Source organism: Gadus macrocephalus, chromosome 19 (genome assembly GCF_031168955.1).
Source record: "Gadus macrocephalus chromosome 19, ASM3116895v1".
Lineage (NCBI taxonomy): Eukaryota > Metazoa > Chordata > Actinopteri > Gadiformes > Gadidae > Gadus > Gadus macrocephalus.
The window spans coordinates 16,325,857-16,346,764 of NC_082400.1; the positions used below are offsets into that span (position 1 = coordinate 16,325,857).

The 20,908-nt window shown below is 45.8% G+C and overlaps 1 protein-coding gene and 1 long non-coding RNA gene across 3 annotated transcripts in view; both read left to right on the top strand.

Annotated features, from left to right (window-relative positions):
- The window catches only part of LOC132447262 (FYVE, RhoGEF and PH domain-containing protein 6-like), a 20,000-nt gene extending 8,365 nt beyond the window's left edge, over positions 1 to 11,635 (top strand). The window contains 18 exon segments of the mRNA XM_060037817.1: positions 1 to 19; positions 314 to 344; positions 2,302 to 2,453; positions 3,161 to 3,317; positions 4,027 to 4,114; positions 4,500 to 4,550; positions 4,932 to 4,990; positions 5,176 to 5,247; positions 5,470 to 5,538; positions 5,812 to 5,895; positions 6,357 to 6,436; positions 6,846 to 6,948; positions 7,607 to 7,750; positions 8,115 to 8,217; positions 8,312 to 8,409; positions 8,573 to 8,701; positions 9,292 to 9,440; positions 9,758 to 11,635. The exon segment at positions 1 to 19 is cut by the window's left edge and continues 49 nt beyond it. Of these exon segments, the coding sequence (XP_059893800.1) occupies positions 1 to 19; positions 314 to 344; positions 2,302 to 2,453; positions 3,161 to 3,317; positions 4,027 to 4,114; positions 4,500 to 4,550; positions 4,932 to 4,990; positions 5,176 to 5,247; positions 5,470 to 5,538; positions 5,812 to 5,895; positions 6,357 to 6,436; positions 6,846 to 6,948; positions 7,607 to 7,750; positions 8,115 to 8,217; positions 8,312 to 8,409; positions 8,573 to 8,701; positions 9,292 to 9,440; positions 9,758 to 9,800 (1,631 nt within the window). The 3' untranslated portion in view covers positions 9,801 to 11,635.
- Positions 11,636 to 13,457: 1,822 nt separating this feature from the next.
- On the top strand, positions 13,458 to 20,059 carry LOC132447263 (uncharacterized). 2 transcript variants are annotated; one of them, XR_009523058.1, is made up of 7 exons: positions 13,458 to 13,646; positions 14,042 to 18,216; positions 18,347 to 18,451; positions 18,548 to 18,626; positions 18,698 to 18,809; positions 19,216 to 19,303; positions 19,518 to 20,059. It is a non-coding gene; the product is annotated as an uncharacterized LOC132447263 (long non-coding RNA). The 2 variants fall into 2 exon arrangements; XR_009523059.1 differs by having other exon boundaries at positions 18,371 to 18,451.
- Positions 20,060 to 20,908: the final 849 nt, after the last annotated feature.

Here is a 20,908-nt window from a genome sequence, read left to right on the forward strand (position 1 = left end):
TCATGAGCTCTGAGAAAGTGTGAGTGAGATACAGACCAGCAACTCCAACCCTCGCCTAAAGTCTAACGGCTGACTTGTTGTGTTATGTTGAGTCATGTTGTGTTATGTTGTGTTGTGTTAGGTTGTGTTATGTTGTGTTAGGTTGTGCTTGTTTGCCACTTGGTTTTGTGTTCGGCTCGGCATTGCATTGTGTCGGGCTGTATCGCTCTGTGTTGCGTTGCGTCGTTTAATTGTGAGTGCGTGTGTTTATGTATTGTCGGGTGGTGTACTGAGGGGTGATTTGAAATTGTGCTTCGTTTTTGTCTCTCAACAGGTTTGTGGACGTCTTGAAGCTCCTTCACATCGTGAGTGTCTTATCACTTTATTATCGTACTTAAGATTAACTATCACTCTGTAAATATTTGGTCCATGCAACGAGTCTCGCACCATATCTCCCTTTGGAGCATATTTGCAGTACACTCAGAACAGATAATCATCAGTTTATCGTATTCATTGGCAGAATAGTTAATCGTCTTTGAGCTGATATGCTGAACGGCCATGTAAATGAATGAACCACATCTTTGATTGATTCTTGATGGGACGGATGTAAGGAGTTCTCCCAGTTTCTCTTTAGTTTGTGTGCCTGTGATTCGGTGTGTGTGTGTGTGTGTGTGTGGGGAGAGACTTGGGCTCTTGTTTAACCACCCCCAGTTACCAGGGCTTCTGTCCTTTCATGTGTGGAAACAGGTGGCAGTGTGTTGATAATGACTGTGTGTGTGTTTTGAGAGTGAGTGAATGAGTGTGTAATTGGGTAATTGAGTCAGAACAGAGAGGCGGAAATTGAGATGGTAGGTCTCAGGCTTCTGGCTAACGTGTCCGAGACCTCCCCAGTGAAAGCCGGGCTTTGTTAAAGGGCAGCGAACCGTTTCTGCTACTATTAAGTGTTTTAACTGTACATACTGGTGATCCACAACATGAGCAACGCCTCACGCATGTGTTTTCTTTGCACACCAAGATAGGTTGGTATTATAAGCATTAACAGCTTTGATGATATCATCCTCATCATCAAACATAGCCTAAACTAAACTCTAACTTTAACTTCATGTTACTTTCTGAGACATTGAATCAGGCCACAACCACTCCACTAGGAAAGCAATCTGAGCTGTCCCGGCTCTATCCTTCCCATTCCACACAGTGTACACACTATGCTCTCATTGGTCGACCGCGTGACCTGTGACCCTTTGTGACAGCGGACCCCAGGTGAGGGGGTTCAAGGGCCCCGGTCAGAGGCGTGTCGGAGGGCATCAAGCCCCCCCAGCTGTCTGGCTTCCTTCAGACGAGGCTTTTGACTGAGCCTCCGCACGGATTAGCTTCCAGTGTTGTCCCTGGGCGGGTAGGAAGGGGAAGGGGGGGGGGGGGGGCTGGGGAGTCATTCATAGAAAGAGGTCAGATGACATCCCTCACCAATCGGCTGCGGGCTGTCCACACAGCAGCTGCTTCCTCTGTGCGTGTGTGTGTGTGTGTGTGTGTGTGTGTGTGTGTGTGTGTGTGTGTGTGTGTGTGTGTGTGTGTGTGTGTGTGTGTGTGTGTGTGTGTGTGTGTGTGTGTGTGTGTGTGTGTGTGTCCGGGTGTGTGTCCGGGTGTGCGTGGGTGTGTAGGATAATGGTGGTTGGGTGAGCTGGTGTCCACCGATCACGTTTCTCCTTTGATTTCTTTCCCCCTTCAAGGATCGCTGGAATGTCCACGTTTTAGTGTTCTCTTCTTCTTCTGCTGTTAGCCGGTGCCCAACGGGTCTCTCCCCTTTGTTATTGGTGGTGGTTTGTCTGTGATTTCACAAGCTGGCTGGCTGGTAGGGAGTGTGTGTGTGTGTGTGTGTGTGTGTGTGTGTGTGTGTGTGTGTGTGTGTGTGTGTGTGTGTGTGTGTGTGTGTGTGTGTGTGTGTGTGTGTGTGTGTGTGTGTGTGTGTGTGTGTGTGGCGGGTGGGGTCTGTGTGTGACTGTGACTATGTTTCCTGGAACATTTGAATCCTCCCTGGTCCTCCACTTCCTTCCAGGTGGATGTGTGTTGGCTCATGTGCTGACTCAGCTCACCGTGTGTGTGTGTGTGTGTGTGTGTGTGTGTGTGTGCGTGTGTGTGTGTGGGTTTGTGTGTGTGTGTATGTTTAGTAAGCTGCAATTTATGGGGTGACCCACTATCCTGTCTGTGCAATTGTGTGTGAATGTACACATGTGTGGTTTGGCTGTGTGTGTGTGTCTGTGTGTGTGGTGTGTGTGCGCTCCCACCTCTCTCCTGCTACATGCTCACACGTTTGTGTGCGTGCAGGACTTCCGTGACGCCGTTGCCAAGGCGACGCGTCAGAACGGGAAGCCGGTGGTGGAGGAGAGGGTTCTGAGTCAGATCCTGTACTACCTACCCCAGCTATACCAGCTCAACAGAGACCTGCTGCGGGAGCTCGAGGACAGGGTCGCCCACTGGTACATCCCATAATATATACATATATATTTAACAATTATTCGCCGAAGAGGGAGCTATTCCCCACTATTCACGGAGCCTGAGGTGAATAATTGTTCTGGTATATACCCGTGAACTCTCCAAAAATAAACGAGATTACACTTTTTGCCGGGATTTATTTGTTTTTATTAGCGGTTTATTTCTTTTTATGATCGTGACGAGACGATTTTGCGATGAAAACTATATCCCGAGTTTGAGGTCTCACTCATGGGATATTGCCAAATATCCCGACATAGTGAACCAATCAAATTGCACCATCATAGGATGTTCAGGTGTAGCATTATACTAAATATATATATTACATAGTCTTATCATCACACACAGGCAGCTGTACGGACACGCCCTTTCCTTAATTGATTGTCAAATGTGTGAATGATCAATTATCAGCCAATTAAGACAATTATGATGCTGATGCTACTGGCCTTATGTTTTGCCATTTTCAAGACAAACTGAGGAGTTATAGTGTGCCCTCTTGTGTTCAAAAATAATAACCGCATATAGACGCTCCAATGTCTTGAATGTATTCTGGCGCCATCAAAATCTCAGCCATCGCTGACATCCCTGTGTTTACCTACACACTGTTCTGCCCTCGACTCGTAGTAGTTTCGTAGAACCAGGACTCTTATGTGATGGATACCTGCGTCAAACGGACTCCTTCCCTCCCCTTCAGGGCGGATCACCAGCGGCTGGCAGACATCTTCGTCCAGAAGGGGCCCTACCTGAAGATGTACTCCACCTACATCCGCCAGTTCGACAACAACGTGGCCCTGCTTGACGAGCAGTGCCGGAAGAACCCGGCCTTCGTCGCCGTGGTCCGAGAGTTTGAGGTGAATTTGAATAACATACTACTGAATATTAGACTGGGTACCCCCAAGCCAATTCTGCCGGCGATTTGAATTCACCCTGCAGAGGGGTCTGGAGAAGAGCAATACATTTCTTTCTGCTTCTGATACGTTTTTACGGGAGCCAATCACCAAGCAGGCTTTTCCCCCTGGCGCGCTATTGGCTGGTTTAACACAATGACTCACAGAGAAGCGTCGCCATGCAGCCAATTGCGTACAGACAGAGTCATTTGAACTAGGCCCGTTGATCACGCCTCTTATGCTGAAGAAATGACTGAATTTGTGACCAAGCTCATTCTACCATTGAGCTTGGTCTGGCTACAGCCAGGCTAACTGAATATATGAGTAAATACACAACTACTATTAATGCTCTAGACGTTCAACTAGGACAAACAGGTAGAATCTAGGCGCTAGCAGGGCTTCTGGCTTCTACGCAGTTGTGTGTGTTTCTTTGCGTGTGTGTGTTTACTTGTGTGTGTGCGTGTGTGTGGTTGCGCATGTGTGCGTGCACGTTTGTGTGAGTGTTTGCGTGTTTGTGTGCATGTCTTCTTGCGCACGTGCTTGTGTGTGTTTCCGTGCGGGCGTGTGTGCAAGTGTGTTTGCGTGTGTGCACATTTGTGTGAGTGTGTGACGGTGATCCAGCTGTGTAAATAACGACTCGATGGACTTTGTTGCGTTTTGTTGTTGCTCCCAGACGAGTCCACGCTGTGCCAGCCTGGCTCTGAAACACTACCTGTTGAAACCGGTGCAGAGAATACCCCAGTACCAGCTGCTGCTCACAGGTACACACTCAGGGGACAACCTCTGGTTTTAGGCCATGACACACGAAGAATCATACAAGCAAACTGTTTTGCTTTTGGAGCCACTGTCACTTCTCTCTCGTACCACCTCACTAACCCGATCTCCCGGTCAGAAGCTGAATCAGCCCCCAGACGTATTGGCAGCACATGAATGCTAGCTCCGATCTTTTATCTTTTATGTTGTGTTGACTTATTTTAGTCATGGTGAGGCAGTGACCTCCTGATGGACAAGCTGCATAGTAGCAGAAACATTCAGACTGCAATATGTTAGATGCATAATATTGAAATAGATTAGATACTTCAGGTTTACAGTTGCTCTACACTTCTAAATACGCTCTAAATTCACCTATGTTTCTTTTTCATGTAGATTATCTGAAGAACCTACCAGAGGATTCTGAGGATTATAAAGACACGCAAGGTGAGAACACATCCTCTCCTCCTCGTGTGTGTGTGTACACCTTATCCTAGCACTTAACCTAAATGAACAGACACAACGTTCACAACATGACAGCAGAATTGTGGTCGTTCAAAATGCGTGAACATTGTGATCCATTGCAACCCTGATTAATAAAAACGACAGAAGAGATTACCCTGACGAAGTGTTGATAGGTCGACTTATGCAACTGCATCTGATTAATAGTCTAGTTTGTCGCAATTCATGTGAAAGATTTCACACACGTTCCCAAAATGCTGCAATCAATTCCATGCGATTAACAATAAGGCACATTCGGTGTTACTGCAGTTGAGCTTTTTATCCCCCTGAGGTGATGTCACCTAACTGTTGTGTCCTCCACGCCAGCTGCCCTGAGCATCGTGAAGGAGGTGGCCAACCACGCCAACGACATCATGAAGCAAGGGGTAAGCAGGTTGATCTAGTCTCTCTCTGATTGGTTCGGAAAGGTCACTCGATTGAAGGCCATCGTTGATGAGTCTGAGACATTTTAATTGAGCGATTTGTCAGAGGAATTATCCGCGAGATGAGAACAAATCAATGGTTGCAGTCCTGATTCCATTTCCACTGAGTGACTCTGTTGTTTCTGCAGGATAACTTCCAGAAGCTGATGCAGATTCAGTACAGTCTGAACGGACACCACGAGATTGTGCAACCAGGCAGGGTATGGCTTTAAACCGTCTGTTACTCCTTTAGGCCGTATGAAAGCATTAGATCCCTCTTAAAACATTGATCATCTTGCACAATACTTTCTCAACCAACTACATCACTCTCTACAGACCGCTTTTGAGAAGTTCAGTTCCACGTCTCAACTATTGGCTTGTAACTCAGCACCTATGACACCCACGTTTATGACCGCTGAAGAGATGCTCTGTTCCCCCCCCAGGTGTTCCTGAAGGAGGGAACCCTGATGAAGCTGTCCCGCAAGGAGATGCAGCCTCGCGTGTTCTTCTTGGTAAGAGGAGCCTGGCTGATGTCTTTAGGATGTGTAGCAGCCCCATACTGCACCACGCATGCACCATACATACAAACACTACAGACACTCACTATTTAAAGCATTACGGTGTCTTTAAAAACACTGTCTAATTAAGCGGTAATGGCAGTGGTAGTAGCAGTAGATAATAACTACAAATGCACCCACTTTACGCTAAAGAAGTGCAGTCGTGCTTATGAGTGTGTGTGTTTGTGTTTGTTGACCTGGTGATGTCGTCGTTGTGTGTGTCTGCAGTTCAACGACGCGCTCATGTACACCACGCCAGTCCAGTCGGCCCAGTACAAACTGAACAGCGTGCTCTCTCTGGCTGGGATGAAGGTGAGGACTGACCAGTGGCACTAAGCTGCTAACATACAGTGGTTAGCCGGAGACTGTACAGCATATTAGGCTACCTTTGTTTTTATTTCTTTATTGTTATTACGGTAGTTATAATTTAATACTGTTATAGATATTGGTGTGTGTGTGTGTGTGTGTGTGTGTGTGTGTGTGTGTGTGTGTGTGTGTGTGTGTGTGTGTGTGTGTGTGTGTGTGTGTGTGTGTGTGTGTGTGTGTGTGTGTGAGAGATTGCGCACGAGTGTAAGGAGGAAAGTTTCATACTTCCTGACATGGTTCCGGACAAGCAGAAAACAATTGTATTATGAACTCCTGTTTCCTGTGTGTGTGTGTGTGTGTGTGTGTGTGTGTGTGTGTGTGTGTGTGTGTGTGTGTGTGTGTGTGTGTGTGTGTGTGTGTGTGTGTGTGTGTGTGTGTGTGTGTGTGTGTGTGTGTGTGTTTTCAAGGTGAGCAAGCCGAGCCAGGAGGCCTACCAGAATGAGCTGAACATTGAAAGCGTGGAGCGCTCGTTCATCCTGTCTGCCAGGTGAGCACGGCCTCCCAAACACGCCTACTAACACACAAGCCTACTAACACACACCCCTACTTATACCACCAGCCGTTTTGAAAATCGGCCTCTTCTGACATCACTAGTGGGCGTGTCCACCTAGATGTGTGCTGGATGGATCAGTCTACCAGCCTACCCAGTGGACTGTAGCAAACGTTGCTCATCTATCCGTCATACATCTAGGTGGACACGCCCACTAGTGATGTCAGAAGAGGCCGGTTTTAAAACGTCTTGTAACGGCGAATCACACTCACACCTGGTGGTATCAATATGTCCCTTTAATTCTGAAATACGTCAAAACGTGGCTGGTTATTGTGAGCGCCTCCACGCCGCCCCCTGCTGGCTGTTCTGAGACCGCGTCCCGTCTGCTCCCCCCCCCCGCGCGCAGCTCGGCCACGGAGAGAGAGCAGTGGCTGGAGGCCATCGCCAAGGCGATAGACGACTACACCAAGAAGAAGATCACGTTCATCTCCAGTCGCAGCCAGGACGAGGTAAGGCGCCCAGCCTAGCGTTGAGTGTCTGTGGTGTTCCTGGACAGCAGGTCTGGACCACTGGCTCTCTGTGGCTCTGAGGGTCCGCATTAAAGGTTGTATCAGCGATGTTGGGTGACGTCACTGTTGGTATTTGAAGCGAGATCCCAAACAGACAGAGCCAGCTCGCCCCTCCGTTCCGTGTTTCGTGCATCCAGTAAAAACGATCATGAACGCAGCGCAAAACCCTGCATCACCCACCCCCTGTCGGTGATTGGTTGGAATACGATCTTATTTTGGTTTTGAGTGGTTGGTAGTACCATTTGTATTTGTGTGCGATCTCGGAGCATAGGTTGCCTACAGAGACAGGTGTTTTTGACGGCCGGCTTATGGGGCGGGCAGCTAGCGGGTCGTGAGGAATGATCAGATGAATGTGATAATTTATGTTTCGGCCTAGCATCGCTGACTCAACCTTTAACACCTAACCCACCAGCCAAAGGTTATTTTTGATACGTGAAATATTGGCAAGTCAAACCTTCAGGGATACATTTTAAAACAATGGATTGACCGGTAGACTTTCCCACTAAAAGGTCAAAGCACAAAATCCGATCTGTTAATTTTGGACCGTAGCGGTTCTGGAGAACGAACCCCCGACCCTGTGCTGTGTCTCCCCCTGCAGCCCGACGTGGTTCCAGACATCGGGGCTCCGCTGGGTTCCAAAGCCCCCATCTGGATCCCAGACCTGCGCGCCACCATGTGCATGATGTGCACCTGTGAGTTCACCCTCACCTGGAGGAGGCACCACTGCCGGGCCTGTGGCAAGGTGACCGCTGCTCTCCTCTCTGACCCTCAGTACCGGGGGGGGGTGGGGGGGGGTGCATGTTTAACGTTTAACCGTTGGGGTCGAACTTTGAACCAAGTCAGCTTTTTTAAAAGGCTTTTTATCAGGGGGTTCTGGGAACTGACTGTGACACATGTTTTTGTAGTTCATTTGAACATGTTATTCAGGTAAATGTATTTATGTATATATTTATTTCGATTTTTTTAACATTGGATATTTTTCCAATGTTTGATTATTTTCACCATCTTGGTTTTGAGGTACGAGGTTTAAGCGTTTGTGGGAACAAAGAGGAGGCTGGGCTCCTGTCGTCGGGTTCTGAGCGTTGTTTCACCTCCCGTGTCGTCAGGTGGTGTGTCAGGCCTGTTCCACCAACAAGTTCTACCTGGAGTACCTGAAGAACCAGCCGGCTCGCGTCTGCGACCACTGCTTCACCAAGCTGCAGGAGAACAGTAAGAGATTAGGGATCTTTGGCCGCACACACATCTGCTAACAAAGTAGTGATTTAATTAAATGATAATCATGTCTAATTTTCCCGTCGTCTAGGTGACCGCTGTGCCTCGACTTCGGTCTCTCCGATCGGAAAATCTGCAGCGTTTTCGTTTTCCAGGAAACACAAGAAAATTCCGGCTGCACTTAAAGAGGTTGGTCACGAAGAAATGCGAACACAACCTTTTGAAAACACGGGCATTTGATTCAGAATCACTCCACCCCAGAACCATGGAAGCATTCGGTCCAATCGGATCTGATTGGGGTTTGAGTTCTACATGTTTAACTCTGCAGGGTTTTTCTCCTGTCTTCCTCTAGGTTTCAGCCAACACAGAGAACACCTCCATGAGTGGCTACCTCAACCGGTCAAAGGGCAGCAAGAGGCAGTGGAAGAGACTGTGGTTCGTCATCAAGGACAAAGTGCTGTACACCTACGCTGCCAGCGAGGTACCGGGTCTCCATCACACCCTCTGTGTCCGCCTTAATGTTTAAGACACGCTTCATTGATGATGTAATCCTAAAAGACTCAAGACTCACCTGTTGAGAGTTCACCTAGACTCTGCATAGCCTGCCTGTCCCACCATTACTTGTTGTTTGTTGTACGTCCTGGCACTTAATGTACGCACTTATTGTGTGGCATACTTAGTTATAGTACTTAGTGATGTAGCATCTTATCCTAGCTATCTTTGTTGTATACGGGGAATGGGTTAACCTAGCGATAGTTAGTGCTTGGCACTTGGTTCTATGAACATCCTTACAGTACCGACAGCGATATATTGTTTAACTTTCTTATGACAAATGAATTATTGTAAGTCACTTTGGATAAAAGCGTCTGCCAAATGCCCTAAATGTAATCTCAAATGTAGAATAGAATAGATCTATGTTCCACCAAAGGGGTAATTTGCTCCTCCTGCACAAGTCGGTAGAGGGTCAGTGAGATGGAAGGATCTCATATAAAAGTAAAGCCACAGAGAATGGGATTCTGGGTAATGGAGTCCCCCAGTGCTCTCTGTGACGCTCTGTGTTGTTCCCCCCAGGACGTGGCGGCCCTGGAGAGCCAGCCCCTGCTTGGGTTCTTCCTGAGGGAGGAGAAGTACGGCCCTGCCCAACGGCAGCAGTTCAAACTGTACCATAAAAACACCCTGTTCTACATCTTCAAGGCCGACGACATCCCCAGCGCACAGAGGTCAGTGTCACCAAACGATCAGGGAAGGACTTCCTCCTCCATGTTTGACTCACCTCAGTTCGTCTTTTTCAATAATGAGAACATTGTGCCTTTGGAGCCACTGTCACGTCCCTCTCGTACCACCTCTCTCCCACTCACCCCATCTCCCGCTCAGAAGCTGAATCAGCCCTCAGACATATTGGCAGCACATGAATGCTATCTCCTATCTTTTATCTTTCATGTTGTGTTGACTGATTCATGGTAGTAGGGAGGCACTAGCTGCATAATAGACACATTGTTTTTTGCGTTGGTTATAATAACGGCGTGTGTATCTCCAGATGGATCGAAGCCTTCCAAGAGGCCATGATCCTGGAGGAGTGATCGTCCGCTGGCAGGCTGCACATCCCTGGAGCCGGTCGATGGTGACCAGCCGATCCGGATCTCCATCAGCCTCTTGACCCAGACCCCGCCTGCCGTCCAGAACACACCCCTTCGGACCCCTTCGGACCCGCTGACCGCCAGCCACGGACCTCCACAGCCTTCCGCTCTTTGTTATTTTCTAATCTCATTCGTACCTGTCACTGCTTCAGAGGGCCGGGGTGGTCGGTGGAGCTCCGGTCGTGTTGTACGTGTTCGTTTTGCTCTCATTCCGAGGCGGTATAGTTTCCATTTCAGCTCGAGGACGAAAACATTTGATGAGACCCGGTGGTGGGTGACGAAGGTCATGTCCAGATGCACGTGTGAGGAAGTGTTTAGCAAAGCAAGACTATTGAAAACCAGAGGAAGTCTTTGACCGGCAAATATGAAGGATTTAACAGCTGAAGGTATGGCGCTCTTTACAAACCACGTTATCGGCCTACATTTAAACACATTATCACATGCTCCCTGCTTTGCCCGTGTGCAAATGTTCAATAGTCGCTTTTGTCCATGAAATAGTTCTAACTCAATTGGAGAGCTATGCTCAGGCTTGGAGGGATTCAGGAATGTGGAGGATTGCCATGCGTAGATGATGTGCTAAGGTAGGCTTTTACTGTGAACTACGGGCTTTTACAAAGAAGAGCAGGAAGCAGATGTTCTACCCAAGAGTTGATCTCTCTGGTTAAGAGATTTTTTTCGTGTCTTTTAAGTTTTTAATTTTAGAATACAATGCAATGACTTGTGGGGAAAACAAGATACTGGTGAAAACTGGAAATAAAATAAAAAATTATGTAGATATTTGTAACTGAAGTCAGATGGCATTTTGATTGGCTGTTCAGCCCCATCTGAAGTAATATTTTGTATATTGATGCAGAAAAGCAACATGGGTCTTTTCTCCGTCTAAGCCGAGAGCAAATATTTATATGTATTTTTTATTTTTTTTATCGCCATGATTTTGAAGCACAGGTTGCCACTTTTGTTTGTTCATGAGAGAAGAGGAAGGTTAGGATATCTTTAGAATTTAACCTTATTTTAAAGTTTTTTAATAACTTTTGAAACACTCAATTCAATCAAGTGTTTACTTTGGTGTGTTAGTTGGTTCATTGTTGAAAGGACAGATACACCTGCACCATGTTTATCACTGCCAGTGTTATTTTCCTGTTCTTAACATTGCTGCCAATACAATGAATTACTCTTACCCCAAACGATTAACAATTTAGGGTCTTTCACTAACCTTTGAGTTAAACGACAGGTCATCATGATGCAGTCCTGTCTATCCAACATGAGGTGTTTCTTGTATAGTTCTAATCAGGTTGGACAAGTGTCATTATTGGTACATACCAAGTGAAACTTACGCATGATCATGGTTTGTGACGAAATGTCTCAAAACAAGAAGGGGGAAAAAAAGTTTAACTCTAGTAACACCGAATGTGCCTTATTGTTAAGCTCAGCATTTTTGGGAAAGTGTGTGAAATGTTTCACATGAATTGCGACAAACTAGACTATTAATCAGATGCAGTTGCACAAGTCGTCCAATCAACATTTCTTCAGGGTAATTTCTTCTGTCGTTTTTATTAATCAGGGTTGCAATAGATCACAATGTTCACACATTTTGAACAAACACTATTCTGCTGTCATGTTGTGAACATTGTGTCTGTTTATTAAGGTATAACAGTGCTAGGATAACAAAGATGAATGACGGATACCAGTGAGTGTATTAGGTTATTGAATCAGATATAAAGGGTTAGTTCAGAACTGTCAGGCAACAGTTTTTAATAAAATAAAAAATCTAAATACTGTATTTTGTACTTTGTATATTTATTCATTTTTTATTTGGGAAATTGCTAATGTTTGACCTTTAAATTGTTGCTGTTGAAATGTGTAAACTGTACCCTGCCAGAAATATCCCGCAACAATTTTTGATATGTGCCACTGTGGGTGACTTCATTGGATGCACGGAGAGGAGAGGGACTGAATGGGAGTTGGTGTTCAGGCCAGGGGAGGATGTGGGGGTCTTCAGCAGGGTTCCTGGATCTCCGAGGAGGCTACGGCCAGCCACTCCTCCACCCCCTCCACCCTGCTGGTCTCCTGAGCCTGAAGGAGGGAGAGAAGGAACTGATCGCTGACACAACTGAATATTGCAGTATAGAACCTGCTTTGTAAAAAATATGTGTGTGAGTGGGGGGGGGGGGATCTATATAGTTTGTATCTATATTAAGTTAATCTTTGGTATGTATCTATTTTGTGTGTTTATCTTTATGGTGTGTTGCCGATGTGGGGTGTATCTTTGGTGTGTGTGTATCTATATCGTGTATACTTATGGTGTGTACGTATATATATGGTTTGTATCTATCGTGTGTGTGTGTGCATATGGTTTGCATCTATATGTTGAAGTGTATCACTTCAAGTTTCTGGGGATGCAGGTCAGTAAGGACCTAACCTGGCACACCAACACGGTTGCGGTGGTCGGAAAAGCTCAGCAGAGGCTATTTTTTCTAAGACTGCTGAGGAAATGCCAGGTGGGGACAAAGCTGCTGCAGACCTTTTACCACTCTGCTGTTGAAAGTGTACTGGTGTATGGCATTACGGTGTGGTACGCAAACTGCACAGCCAAAGACAGGAAAACCCTGCAGGGGGTTATTAAGACGGCAGGAAAAATCATCGGCTGCCCCCTGCCCTCCCTGGAGAACATTGCCACCTCCCGGGGGCTGAATAGGGCAAAAAGAATTATGAGTGACCCATCACACCCCGGCCATGGCTTCTTCCAACTCCTCCCTTCGGGTAGGAGATACAGGTCCCTTGGGAGCCGGACAAACAGGCTGAGGAATACCTTCTACCCCTGGGCAATTCGTCTACTTAACGCCTGACCCCCCCCCCCCCCCCCCCCCCCAATGGACATGTGAAATCCTCTACCATATTTATTTATTTAAAAAAAAAAGACACTTATATGTTATGACTGCATATTTATATTTATTGTGCCTATTGCTGTTGTTTGTGTTTGTATTTTTGCACTGTTTTATTTTGCACTATGGGTAGTGAGCACCACCCCCAATTTCATTGTACAAGTTTGCACAATGACAATAAAGTATGAATCTATCTATCTATGAATCTATCAATATTGTGTGTGAATCTATATGTGTGTATCTGTGGTGTGTGCGTGCATATGGTGTGAATCTATATGGTGTATCGGTGTGTGTCTGTATGGTGTGTGTCTGTATGGTGTGTGTTTGTATGGTGTTTGTCTGTATTGTGTGTGTGTGTGTGTGTGTGTGTGTGTGTGTGTGTGTGTGTGTGTGTGTGTGTGTGTGTGTGTGTGTGTGTGTGTGTGTGTGTGTGTGTGTGTTTTAACGTGTGTGGTGGTGGGCGATGAATCCAGTTGAACCAGTGAATGAGTCTCTCTGGTCTCTTTGATGAAAGCTTCCTTCTCACTCAACAAACGGCCGTTCAGGATGCTGCCAAGTTACGGTTGCAATGGAGACGGTATCTCGCAGAGCGCTCAGAGAGCAGATGATCTCGTGGGGTAACATCGCCCTCTGCTGTCCACATCCGCTCACTACACACACAGGGACGCAAGATCACAAGTGAACCTGCGTTGAGTTTTACTAATAATTAGCTCCCCTGCCGCAGCTCGCCTGCCAAGTGGTTTTCTTAATCAGTTAATTGGTTGCATCTGGTGCGTTTCACTTAAAAGGACGTGTGTGTACTGTTCTATTTCATTCCTAGGTCTGTTGTGACTTATTTGACATCTCTTCCTGTTTCACAGGTTAAAGACTTTTTGAAGTAAAGAGGAGCATCTCATCTGAACCTGATGTGAGTAGTATTGTGTGGCAAAGCACAACGTGACTTGTATATTGAATATAATTCACTGATAATGTGTGAAGGAAATCGGGGATTGTGGTGGTTTAACTATCATTTGAAATCTAAATAATGATTCTATCTGAAAGTAACATTTTAGAGACTATACATTCAAACTTGTCAAAGTAAGGGGTAAATCACTCTTGACCAATGACAAATGATTAGTATAACTTATATTAAAAAGCTGGATTAGTTAATTATCTTAATCGTTATTTAAAAGTTGGATGATCCCAAAAGCCCTGAATTTGTATTGTCATTCATTTATCTGATTCAATGGAGATGGTAGATGTTGAACTGTGGGACAGTGCCCAAGTTTGGGGACCATGAGTAAACTGTTCCTTCCTTCAAAGGTCTATCATGGATTTTTAACTTCAGTTCTGTGAGTATCCCAACTTAACCATGAAGATGAACTGCAAACTGTAAGTCATTCATTTCTAATTACTCTTGGGCACATTGATGTATTTTGGCTTCCTGGTGAGTTAACCTGTTACCTGAAGGTTGATCTGAGTAGGAAGGATGTTTTATTGGTTCATGGGTTACTTAGGTGTTTGGTTTATGTTGGTTTTAATGATTTGTTAAAATGGTTACAGGCTCCAAGGTATTGTTGTAAGCTGGAGTAATGGGTTGGGTTCTGATATCTTCAGTCTTTTTTTCCAGCTACTCTCCTGAGCTCTGCCTCTTCATCACATGAGCGTTGCTTTACTAATGAGGCTGTGGTCTGAGTGAGCAGAGGTGCATACTGGGATACAGAGCTGTCTGAAGTCTACAGGTCTGTAGACACGCCCAGGGGAAACCGAGTGTTTGAGGAACCGTCCTGACGTCAGTTACATGGACGAGAATGTTCTTTAAGATGGAGACAGGGATTCAGAAGGAGAAACGCCAGTGGGAGATGAGGGGGCTCCTCATCTCAACGACTAAAACACAACTTCAGTCTGACACAGAGAATCATGGAACACATTCAACAATCCCCTCCAGGCATCGTGACTCCTCAGGAACAGTTTCATTTCCAAGAAGGTCTTATTTGGGGCCATCCCCATATGGATCCTGCTCCTCAAGAGCCACCCCCCTCCACTGGGTGGTCTTCTGAACAGATGACCTCCTTCCTGTCCTCAGGCTCACTAAAGCTGCACCGTTTGCATCTGTGAAGGCCCCTCAATCAGGAAACCACTGGACTACAAAGACATGACTTCAGAGACGTTGAATCAACCTGGGACACATGTTGGAGACGCCAAGCATAATCCATCACCAATGTGGGACGCCACTGAAGAATGTTGTACATAATTCACGTCTTTGGAGACATTGGTTGTTCTGTTCTGGGTGCCCTGGCAAGAGAGCTATGGGTGGATGATGGAATGTTATTTGGCATGAGGTTTTTACCCTGCATGATTGTTTGGCCTTTTATGGCTCAGTGGTGTGTGTTCCATTGGTTTGACATGAGATGGATGATTTTTAAACATCGCTAGGGTTCTACTGTGTGTGTGTGTGTGTGTCTCCCACTCACACCTGGCATGGGGTTCTACGTGTGTGTCCTGGGTTCTGTGTGTGTCCGGCTTGCTTTGACCGTAATAATGTTCATACGGGGTCTGTGTGATTGGCTTGGGATATTGGAATGGTCAAATAAATCATACCTGATGGTCGGCCGGCCACACGTTTAGAGCGACGCTCCGGAGCGATACCAACACACTGGGCAGGAAGGAGAGTACCCAACTCAAGTGTAAAAGGATGCAAGCGGCGTGTTCAGATCAGTGACTTCAAACTAGGACTACACCAATCAGGATCAATGGAGGATGGACACCTAAAGGCATGCCACAAGGACTCTGAAGTTGGAAAGGGACCTCAATGGATGTTCAAGATGACCTGTAATGAGACGGCTCTTCCTACCTGGCTGGATTGATGGAGAGCCCTGTGGATCTTGTCTTGCTCTCAGTTGCACGTCTTCTCAGGCTGAACTGTATTTGTTTCGGACAGGACTAGCTGAACGATTGGTTCCCTTAAATCAGAACCAATCTGGGAACTCAACAACTGAGTGCGCTCTTCGAGCTGAAGTTGTGCTCTTCAGCTGAGGAGGTAAGGAAACCTTCACTGGGGCTTCAAGGTGTAAAGAGGAGAATGTTTCAAAGTGTTCCATGGTACTCTGATGAGGACCGTTGTGTTCCACTGGCTGAGAGGAAGAACCCTCACATCTTCCTCTTGGCCTTTCTCCTCTGAGAATCCTGGCGCCATCTTGAAGGATATTCCAGCTCATGCAACTGATGTCACGACAGATTCTCAAACACTTGGTTTCTCCTGAGCGGCGTGTCTATAGAACTGAAGACTTGAGACGGCACTGTATCCCAGCATGCATCTCTGCTCACTCAGACCACACCCCCATGAGTAGGATGCAACATTCTAGTGATGGAAATGTAGAGTTCTATAAGTAACGAGGGAGCAGACAAAGGTGATTAGAGGCATGTCAAGTCTGTAAATCTTTAAATCATGAAGATGGTTGGATAGTTCAGGAATTGGGCTTCTATTTATTATGAGCACTCCTTTCGCTCAGATTGCCACTTCTCACTGGACCTGTACATGTGTTGGCTGGCTGTCATGATTTGCTGTTGGTGATGAGGTGGTCAAGGTGACATTGCAGGGCTATGGTCGGCTCTCTGTGAGCTCAATGTTTAGATTTGCTCTATATGGTTTGTACCCTGAATAATCTAGATAATTGTAAAATGTAGACACGGTTTTGTATTGAATGATTCCATTGTTCTTAGGCAAGGATTTGAGGTTTAAAGTTGTTGTGGGACAAACATGGTAGTTGGCTTCGTACGGTTTTGAGTGATATAACATGTACACACTGGGTGCATAATAATGTAAAGGTACACTGAATAGTAGTACCAACAGCAACAAACGGATCTCCTCAAGGTAAGTCTGTTGGCTGTGTTTAAATGAAGACCATCGCTGGACTTCAGGATCTTCCTCCGTTCAGCTCAAGGTGAGGCGCTGGTTCTGTTTTTTCTTTGGTTGGTTCCGGCAGGAATGTTCGGATTCCTGTCGGACGGTTTGTGCTTCCCGCCGTGGAAGTTTCTGAGTGCGGTCACTTGATTTAGTCCCAATGGTTAGCATCGAACGTTGTAGTCTTGACAACCATTAGAAACCACCTGGCAGTTAGTTGGACGGGAGTCCCCTGAGGGAATCTGGAGGAACGTTCTGGATTGTATTTGCGTAACCTCGAGCCGTTGCTAACGGAAAAAAAAACTCTGTCGGTTTCCATTGGGAATTGTTGCCCCTTATCTTAAACAACTTAAGTTTGATATTAAATACATACTGACACGTACGTTGTACAATGTGTTTTAATTTTCGATGGTTGCGCCGTACTTTCAACCACGTTGACGGGACTCTCGCTGCGTACGAAACGGCCTTCTACTTGCGGGCCCATTTTTGACATCAGTGAAGGCTGAAAATCATTTAAAGGCGGAAGATAATTTGACATTTCTTCAACGGAACCCAGCACCTGAATATGGCTGAGTAAATTTGATTTAATATCGATACTGCTTAGTGTTCTTTGTTACTTCAGCTTTTGTACGTTCTAAATATCATTGTCATTAATTGCAACAGAAGTTAAACCCTACCCAATGGAATGACGCTAAACAACGACTTTGGTGCCGAGTTACCAACTGGATAATATCAAAGCTAAAATTATGGCCGTGCTTTCCACATGTTACAGTAGAAGATACTCTAGAATTGTACAAGGTTAAAAAGGTAACATGTAGTTTGTCCCAAGGTGTCTGCCTCCTCACCCAGAGCCAGACCTCCACCTCCTCACCCGGAGCCAGACCTCCACCTCCTCACCCGGAGCCAGACCTCCACCTCCTCACCCGGAGCCAGACCTCCACCTCCTCACCCGGAGCCAGACCTCCACCTCCTCACCCGGAGCCAGACCTCCACCTCCTCACCCGGAGCCAGACCTCCACCTCCTGTCAGAAGTCCTCCAGACTGCAGCACCGGACCAGAGGGTAACCATCATCAAGCTCATCTGAAACACTAAAATCCACGGTAGTTTAGGTCTGGTTTTGATCATCTTATGACTTTAAATCTGTGCCAAGCTATGATTTGAGTTAATTCATACAGGGGTTATGTAGGAGTCATATGAGCCATTATTGTTACTAGTGCTGCTACGACCGTAGTGGATGAATTGCTGAACACGACAATCTGCAGACGGTGTCTAATTTAAGTGTTTAAATATGTTTAAATTTGTCTTCCAATTTACAAGTGAACCTCAGATGCAGGAGGTGGGGTGTGTTGCGTCCCCAGGTGATTTACTGCTGAGACCAACTGTGTTTGTTACCAGACCAAGAATCCATGTCTGGAGGAGCCTTGCTCAAGGAGCTGATGGAGGAGCCGTGCTGGAGGAGCTGATGGAGGAGCCGTGCTGAAGGAGCTGATGGAGGAGCCGTGCTGTAGGAGCTGATGGAGGAGTCGTGCTGAAGGCCCCGCCTGGTGGAGGAGCTGATGGAGGCCCTGCCAGGGGAAGGACGTCTGTCGTGGGGTAGATGGAGCTTGACTCTGAAGTGATCATCACACTCACTGCCACTTCTCGTAGAATAATGCTACCACAAACTACCGGTGTTTGTACCATATATACCAGACGACTACATCTGTTTTACCACATGTTGAAGCAAGACTTCCGCTGTTTGTTCCAGACCAGGACTCTGTCTGAGCAGAGCTGCTGGAGGAGCTGAGACGCTGGAGGACGACTAGGAATCGACCAACAAGGATTCCTCGTAAGTTTGTATTTACTTACATGGTTGACTTAAAGGGCAAAATACAGCCGTTACTTTGACATGCGTTAACCAACTACCGCTCTGTTTTCTTACTAGAACGTGTTTCTGAAGCGGAGGCGAGCTGGTAGGGGAGCCATGAATCTGGAGGATGACCATCACTCTACCAACAAGGATTGTAAGTTTGTATTAACCAAACAAACTGGAAATAAAGGGCTTAAAAATAAGACAAACTATGTTTGTTACCAGACGTTGGGGCCAGACTCGTGCTGTTTGTTCCAGACCAGGACTCTGGCTGAGGAGAGCTGATGGAGGAGCCAAGACACTGGAGGACGACATCACTCTACCAACCAGGATCCTCGTAAGTTTGCATAAAATAAACAAAGTGGACTTGTTGTAACGTAGGATTAGTTTGTCCAGTACAAGTTACGGCATACTACAGTGGTTGTTTACCAGACAAACCTCAGCTGCTACTTTGTTACGCGCCATTAGAGCCCAACTACGCCTGTGTTTGTGACCTTACATTAGAGACAAACTACTACTGTGTTTGTTACCTGATATTGGAGACAAACTACTCCTGTGTTTGTTACCTTGCATTAGAGTCCAACTACTCTTCTGTTTGTTACCTTACATTAGAGACAAACAACTACTGTGTTTGTTACCTTACATTAGAGCCCAACTACTACTGTGTTTGTTACCTCACATTAGAGACAAACTACTGCTGTGTTTGTTGCCTTACATTAGAGACAAATTACGTTTGGAACCAGACCAGGAATCTGGAGGACTGATGGAGAAGCCGTGCACCTGGAAGGCAAATCCTGAGGACCACCAGAACTCTACCATCAAGGATTCCTCGTAAGTTTGCATTATCTGGACATACTGGACTAGGTAGGGGGTTGGGGGTTCAGCTCTCAAACCAAAAGTGCCGGGTTCAAGTCCTCAGAATACAGTGATGTGTCCTTGAGCAAGGCGTCCTAAATCCTGCCTGCTCCTTAATGACTTATCTTTGGTTCAGATAATGTTGCATCTTTTGAATATTGAACCTAATCAATGTCCTTGTTTGGTCCAGGCAGAAACACATGAGCTGAACCTCAACTGTTTGGTCGGGGGCAGACACACCTGAGCTGAACCTGACATCCTGCTGGTCCCGTCTCCTCAGTTCATCTTAGCCTCGTCCTCCAGAAGACCTGCTGAGCTCAGCAGTCTGAGGCTGATGGATCAATGACCTCCAGTGGGAGTGATCTTCTTGACCTCACATGTAACCGTGTGCTTCCACACGCCTTTCCTTCACGTCTGTCACTAACCTCACTACTTCACTACTCTCTACTGCTTCTTCTTCTTCCTTCTCTGTGGTTCGAACCTTTACACGGAAGGCGCGTCTTCCTGCCCTCAGAGGGTTCAGCGTTAGGGTTGAGAGTCAGGGTTTAGAGTCAGGGACAGAGCTGGTCAGGGAGGACTGCTTTTACACAAACCTCTGCACTTGCTTTCGGAATGGTGATGACATTTTGAAAAGATTCTTTTGGGAAAATGTTTCCTATTCCATTTACAAAATTGTATTCAACTTCTGTCAAGTGCTTTTGTTTGCATATTAAAATCCAACATTGACTTCTATATATTTGGTGCGGTTCATTTATTTGTCCTTTCTTTAACTTGGTTAATGTCAAGCTAAACTCCTGCAATACATTTAATATACATGATTGTTATTCAGCAATGTTCACATCATCCATTTTGTAAAAACATGAAACCTACATATTACTACTAAATTTAAGCCTATTCATGCATTTAATAATGTACATACTGCCCCGCAGGCCATTCTCTGCTACTACAACACGTTCAATCCACCAACCCGTCTCACATCAATGTACTATAGCTACGTTCGTTCAAACGGAAAATGTTGTTTGGTGTGAGACTGTTGTCCAGCAGAGGGAGCTGTCATACACCTTAATTATACAGGAAGGTCTGTATTTACATTTTAATATGTTCATGGGCTGGTCTAGTTTGTCTGCAAATAACTCTGCCTCCAGCAACAGGACAGCAACCGAATATAATTTTTGGGTTAAATAAAAGTACAAATATTTATAATTATTTATAACTAGCCTAGTCTAGATAGGCTAGTCCTTCTGGCAAGAGAATAAACAGTTTAAAAACATAATCTTTTTACCACCTCAAGTGAATCAATTAACCTATTCTATCCCCAGTCAGATCCGTGCGTGTGTATGTAAGGTCTTTATCACTTGTATTCATTTTACTCTGAAATAACTTGATTTTGGGGATAAGCAGCAAAGCAGTCAGGTAGCTATTGTAAGCATAATAAACTGCGTATTTTGTTTATTTAGGTGAAGCATTATGAAAAAATGTGCATATAATTGTACAAATAATTTTAGCATTTTCATTTTCCGTCTGGGCTAAGCCCCGTATGTTTATGAAACCTAAACACCACTGATTTTATGTAGATGGATA